At 45.9% G+C, this 6,408-nt stretch overlaps 1 protein-coding gene across 3 annotated transcripts; it reads right to left on the bottom strand.

Annotated features, from left to right (window-relative positions):
• Positions 1 to 450: 450 nt before the first annotated feature.
• On the bottom strand, positions 451 to 3,613 carry LOC110681494 (pro-resilin). 3 transcript variants are annotated; one of them, XM_021857312.1, is made up of 5 exons: positions 3,157 to 3,613; positions 3,014 to 3,091; positions 2,684 to 2,949; positions 2,440 to 2,599; positions 451 to 2,376 (listed from the first exon to the last, which is right to left on the bottom strand). In XM_021857312.1, the coding sequence occupies exons 1-5, from the start codon at positions 3,606 to 3,608 to the stop codon at positions 1,209 to 1,211; spliced, it is 2,124 nt and encodes a 707-aa protein (XP_021713004.1). In that variant the 5' UTR covers positions 3,609 to 3,613; the 3' UTR covers positions 451 to 1,208. The 3 variants fall into 3 exon arrangements, with proteins under 3 accessions (XP_021713004.1, XP_021713006.1, XP_021713003.1); XM_021857314.1 differs by having other exon boundaries at positions 2,440 to 2,683; positions 2,768 to 2,949; XM_021857311.1 differs by having other exon boundaries at positions 2,440 to 2,949.
• Positions 3,614 to 6,408: the final 2,795 nt, after the last annotated feature.

The raw sequence follows: 6,408 nt of genomic DNA, 5'->3' as shown, positions 1-6,408 counted from the left end.
CGTTACTGGCTCAATTTAACTTTCCTCATAGATCCTTTTGTATAATATCATATAATGAGTGACGTTTAATTTCGGGCATTCTCAATAATTACGAAATGTTACCAATACATAAACTAGTTTTTGCACAGTTTTGGATTGCTGAAGAGAACATTTAAGTTGCCGACAATAGTAGTTGCATTGCCGATAAAAAAAAAACAAATGCCTCATTCATGACTTTGGTTGGGAAATACCGATGATTTTGGTAATAATATGTTCTTTTGTGTATAATAATTATTGAATAAAAAGCGCTCAAGTGTATTTCAAGTGTCTCTTGCTATTTTTTGTGCTTTATGTTGCGAATAATTGATTATTTAAAAGTTTAGCTGCTTAGACTGCCGAGAATACGTAAGATCCCCTACATTGGACATATTAGTTTCGGATCTCAAAAAAACCGTTTGAAATAAAAACCCATTTCTGGAGGAAAATGATGACCGCAAATGCTTCATTTTTATTTTCACAAGTTCGTCGTACCTCTTCATGTCTGCTGGCAAACGTTATCCAACTTTGTGAAACAATTTTCAAGGTGAAAACTAATCCAAAATTTTGGACAAAATTCTAAATTGCGTCTGCCTTAGTGATTGCAATGGTATGAATGAGGAAAATGCATTACGTATTTTTGCGCGCGCACATACAACATCCAGTATGTGTGTCATGAGTTCGTTTGGGTAACGCTGTTCAAAAGAGAGTATGTTCGCCGCTTGCTATTTAGTCAGTACAAATTATGTAGGCTAGCCTGCTTGGATGAAATCTCGCTTTCAACATTCGTACCGCACGTTGTTCGTTGATTTTTCTTCTTCTTATTCCTGTTGGCAAAGCTTCTGCTTTCCACTCAATCTTTTTCAAAACAAATTATTTTTTGTCATTCCTAGCATACAAAAACATTAAATTAAGCTATAATATTAGAATAATTTAAATTAATTAACCATAAACAGTTAAAACATAGTTCCGTTTCGAATTTTCACAGTTTCGTTGATAGCTCGGTCTGCTCAGATCATTTGAGAGTATTTTGTGGTGATGTTAAGTGAGTTTTCTGAAGTAATCAAATGGGTAATTGTTCAATTTAGCTTGATTTGGAACGTAAGGTAACGAAAAACATAAATTATATCGTTTAAGGCACATTTACAATCAGGGCGCGTCTCGTTGTCTGAGTCTCAGTGTTTGGTCAGTGCTTAGTAGTTGTAGCCTCCGGTTTGAGTGTATGACTGTGGGAGGGTAGCTGGGACGGATGACTGTGGTCCACCGGAGCTGTAGCCTCCGTTGGCAGCATATCCGCCATTGCCATTCGAGGAGTGGCTGCTAGCCGAAGCTTGAGAGAATCCGCTTCCGAATGAGGCGCTAGCCTGGTGTCCGCTGCTGCCATGTCCGTTTCCACCACTTGGAGCTCCGTACTGTTGAGATGGAGCAGATGGGGCACCGTATTGTTGAGAAGGAGCGCTTCCGCGAGATGGGGCTCCGTACTGCTGAGATGGGGCAGATGGGGCTCCGTATTGCTGGGATGGGGCACCAGCTGATGGGGCTCCATATTGTTGAGATGGACGTCCACTGAAACTGCTTCCGCTAGCTCCCTGAGATGGGGCACCATATTGTTGGCTTGGGCGGCTTCCGAAACCTCCGCTTGATCCTTGAGCTGGGGCGCCGTATTGTTGGCTTGGACGACCTCCGAATCCACTGCTTCCACCCTGCGCTGGAGCTCCGTATTGGCTAGATGGTCGGCCTACAGCAGTAGATGGTGCACCGTATTGCTGAGATGGGGCAGCGGCAGAAGGAGCGCCATATTGTTGAGATGGAGCACTGGCCGATGGGGCACCGTACTGTTGGCTTGGGCGTCCTCCGAATCCACTGCTTCCACCTTGCGCTGGAGCACCATATTGGCTTGATGGACGTCCAACGTTTCCGCTTGTTGGGCCAGCAGGAACTCCGTAGCTAGTGGATGGGGGTCCAGATTGACGCGATGTGGCGGAAGGTGCACCGTACTGTTGAGATGGGGCACCATATTGCTGAGATGGAGTGGAAGGGGCACCGTATTGTGGCGATGGAGCAGATGGGGCACCATATTGTTGGGATGGAGCGCCAGCAGATGGGGCACCGTATTGCGAAGATGGGGCACTAGCGGATGGGGCACCGTATTGTGAAGATGGGGAACCACCGGAAGGAGCTCCATATTGTTGGGATGGGGCACCAGCAGAAGGAGCACCATATTGTTGGGATGGGGCCTGAGGACGAGATCCAGCTCCTGGGGCTCCGTACTGCTGAGATGGGGTCTGAGGACGAGATCCAGCACTTGGAGCTCCGTACTGCTGAGATGGTACACCATATTGCTGAGATGGAGCTTGTGGGCTGTGGGTGGTATGCATCATGTGTTAATAGATGCAACAAAACATCCTATAATTATAGTCTTACCGAGAACCTCCGTTAGAGCCACGTCCGTTACCACCGCTTGGGGCGCCATATTGCTGAGATGGTGCACCGTATTGCTGAGATGGAGCACTGCTAGATGGGGCACCGTATTGTTGAGATGGGGCACTGCTAGATGGAGCACCGTATTGCTGGGATGGAGCACCACCGGATGGAGCTCCGTATTGCTGAGATGGAGTTTGTGGGCGGGATCCAGATGATGGAGCACCGTATTGCTGAGATGGGGCACCACCGGATGGAGCTCCGTATTGCTGAGATGGAGTTTGTGGGCGGGATCCAGATGATGGAGCACCGTATTGCTGAGATGGGGCACCACCGGATGGAGCTCCGTATTGTTGAGATGGAGCACGAGAAGCACTACCGCCGCTTGGAGCACCGTACTGCTGGGATGGGGCACCGTATTGTTGAGATGGAGCACTGGCCGAAGGAGCACCGTATTGCTGGGATGGAGCACCGCCTGAGGGAGCACCGTACTGCTGAGAAGGAGCTTGCGGACTGTTGGGAGTGTAAAAGTTTTGAAAAGATTTGTAAAACAATTCTGATGAAACTACTATCTCACCGAGAACCACCGTTAGAACCGTGTCCATTGCTTGGGGCACCAAAATGCTGGGATGGAGCTCCGTACTGCTGAGATGGGCTGTATTTGAAGAAAATTCAAGGTTATTTGTCAGCCAAAGGATCTTCGAAACCTCAATATCATACCGAGAAGCACCGTGTCCGCTGGAACCGTGACCATTTCCGTTGCCGTGGCTTGGAGCACCGTATTGTTGAGATGGAGCCTGAGGACGGCCTCCGAATCCGCTTCCGCTAGAAGGAGCACCGTACTGCTGGGATGGAGCTGATGGAGCACCGTATTGCTGCGACGGAGACTGTCCACCGAAGCTTCCTCCCTGAGATGGAGCACCATATTGCTGGGATGGAGCACCGCCAGCACCCGATGGATAACCGCCAGCACCTCCTCCGCTGCTTGGTGGGCCGTAACTTCCGCTCGGTGGACCAGCAGCTGGATAGCCACCGGCACCTCCACCACTCGATGGCGGCAGATAGCTACCACCAGGAAGAGGTGCCTCTCGTTTGGTTATCGAGGCGGTGAATGCTGGCCCGAGGGCACAGCACAGCACCATAAGGGCTGTAAGCTTATGCTGAGATCTCATGCTCGTCTGGAACAACAAAGGAAACGATTGCAACATAAGAATTCTGCTCCATAGCTAAAAGATCTCACGAGGTCATATAGTTTTGTGTGACGACGTGTGATGCTGACAAGTGATGGATTGAACCTTTCCATCTGCCGTATGGCCTACAATTAATCGTCACGACGAATGTGTAGGAAATAATCGTCAGATTAAAATCTCGCGGGAACCTGCGCTTTTCATGTAAAGATTACAATGTAATCTGTCGGTCTGCTTGCGGGGGCTGTTCGTATATCTTCTCACCAGACGAACAATTCTGACGAGTGGTGTCGGATATTTACGATCGTAACCTAGATGCGAGGGAGCGTTTACATGTGCTTTGTTGTTCGTTCTGCGTTTTTGCATAACCCCACCGAAAAAATGCGGCAAATATCGACATCGACTACGATTTCAAGATCTTACATGGCTTCTTGATTCATTAGAGACGGTGACGAGAGCTGTGGGGACTCATTACCATGTGCTCTGCCACCCACTTAGCAGCTGCAACAGTAGCAATGGACGTCGCAATTCGAGCGCCAAACATGAAATTGATGAATTATTAAGCCTTATGCAATTTCAGAGCCCCGCAACTCGGACTCATCCTCTTGATGGGGCTCACTCTCGACAGATTTCGAGACAAATTTTCGCAAACCGAGAAACAAAACGTGGCAATCGACTGATGATGTTAACTGAGCTCAAACGTTTGCTCTATGAAGATATTGGTCGGTCGTCGCAACTCTAACTGCGACCGACTGCGTCTCGATAGGTATCGCTATGCCACCGATGCAGCAATGTGCAATTATGCTGTCAAATTGAATTATTTTTCGCTTTGTTTTGCATTTTGTCTCTCTGTTTCTCCTTTTTTTGTAACGGGTCGGGTGCGGATGGACAGGCGCGTTGATGGCGCTGTCGGTGGCTGCTACTATCAGGCAGCTGAAGTGGCTGCCGTTTGGATGGTTGAGAGACTATGGGAAAGAACCTCGACATTCACACCTCTAACAGCTCATTTGATGGTGTTTTGTTAGGTTTTGTTTTTTGCTTCTCTGTCTTCTTGTCGGTATTCAATTGATCGTGTTGCGGGATGCTGCATGTCTATAGGGGCTTTATGGCAAGCGTAAGCCATACGGGGGCAGACTTCGTGCCGACCCGTGATTTGAATGATAGTGTTTTGTTGCTCTTTGAGCTGGCTAATTGGCATTATTGATATGTTTCTTCTTGAAGATGGAGATTCAAATTTATTGTAGATGTTCGATTGGTGCAATTGAGTCCGATTTCTAATTGAATTGGCATCCCCAGTTAGATTCAAAAGAGCTAATCCTACGTATTTTAGCATTGCATTGGACTGAATTTAGAGCAAAACATTGAGTTAACATTCCGGCGTCGATGAACTCGATTTTCAGTCCTATATTTTAAAATCTCAAAAATTTCGACTGATTGCTCAAGTCGTGAACTAACTTGCGTAACTAAGTGGAGTGACAAGCTATAAAATATTATAGTTATTCTTTTGCCACCAAAAACACGGTTGAAATTCTAAAAACACATTCGTGTTCGGCATAGTGCTGGAATATTTGGTTGGAGAATGTTACCGAGTTTCTTCAATAGTTATACGAAGTCGGTTTAAAGGAAGTAAGTCGAATGATGTTTTGCTAAAACGCATGTCTTCTTTGGGTACCTTTGTTGGTACGGGTCACATTCTAAACATGATGAAATAGCTTCTTCATCAATAAGTTCGTCAAGTCTTTCTCGATAAGTTAAGCAAAACGAATACATGAGTAAGTTATTCTAATGTAAATGTCAAAGATTAATCTTTTCGCGAATATCATTGGCATACCAGTAGAGTCGGTGTTCTCTTAGTAGACAGTCCCCTATAGTGCTTCTTCTTGGCATTAACGTCCCCACTGGGACAGAGCCGGCTACTCAGCGTAGTGTTCTTAGGGGCTGTCCATTAATTACGTAAGACAATTTTCGGGGTTTTTCAACACCCCATCCTCCCATGGTAAGATTTTTTGTATGACAATGAAAAATAAATTTTATGGCAAGTAAGTAATCACGCGACCGAGAGAACGCTCCGCATGGTTGACTGCTCTTTCAATCACTTCTCGATGATACCGCCAACCGTCGAAGCGATTCTGTGATACACTCATTTTACGCAGAACGTTTTCAACTTTCGTCAGCCACTTAGGGTTTCAATGCTAGTAATGGACCCCTTAGTAGCTGAAATTCATTCTAGACGTTTTTTCCGCAATGATATCTCAGACGCAAATACGTTTTGTGGAGTCTAACAACAAATTCAATGTCTTTACTTCATAGTACGTCTATGAAACATACAAAATCATTCAATTTTTCCAGCGAAATATGCATTTGAAGAACTGTTGTCCGAATGCCTATTATGGACCCTCCCGGGGTCCATAATAGGATTGTTTACAAATTTGACGTTGCGTATTATGGACCCTCCATTTGATTCCCATGTAATCCGACTCGCTGCCGACGAGCCTATTATGGACCCACCTGGAAATGCGTATTATGGTCCCTCTTGTGTGGTTTAATTTACAAAACTGTTCAAATATCTGTATTTATGCGTCTCAAACCAAATATTGTGCCTGAAACTGCTGACTAACAATGTAATCGAAGTTCCCCCGGTGGATTTTCATAGGAATAAAGTTGCTTTGAGTGTTAATTTTATGTTTTTCTGTATGGGGTACATTATACGCAAAGGGTCCATAACCGGCATCGACTCCCTACTAAGGTGGTGAGACAGCCAAGAAAGCTCGAGCGTGTAGCTATA

Source organism: Aedes aegypti, chromosome 1 (assembly GCF_002204515.2).
Source record: "Aedes aegypti strain LVP_AGWG chromosome 1, AaegL5.0 Primary Assembly, whole genome shotgun sequence".
NCBI classification, from domain to species: Eukaryota; Metazoa; Arthropoda; class Insecta; order Diptera; family Culicidae; genus Aedes; species Aedes aegypti.
This window is presented reverse-complemented; position numbering and strand designations above follow the sequence as displayed.

Excerpts from the sequence above, each read along its gene's own strand:
- LOC110681494 (XM_021857311.1), bottom strand. The coding sequence starts at position 3,608 with ATGAGATCTCAGCATAAGCTTACAGCCCTTATGGTGCTGTGCTGTGCC. Across the intron at positions 2,950-3,013 it reads GGTTCTAACGGTGGTTCTCG|TCCGCAAGCTCCTTCTCAGC; the intron begins GTGAGATAGTAG and ends CACTCCCAACAG. Across the intron at positions 2,377-2,439 it reads GGCTCTAACGGAGGTTCTCG|CCCACAAGCTCCATCTCAGC; the intron begins GTAAGACTATAA and ends TACCACCCACAG.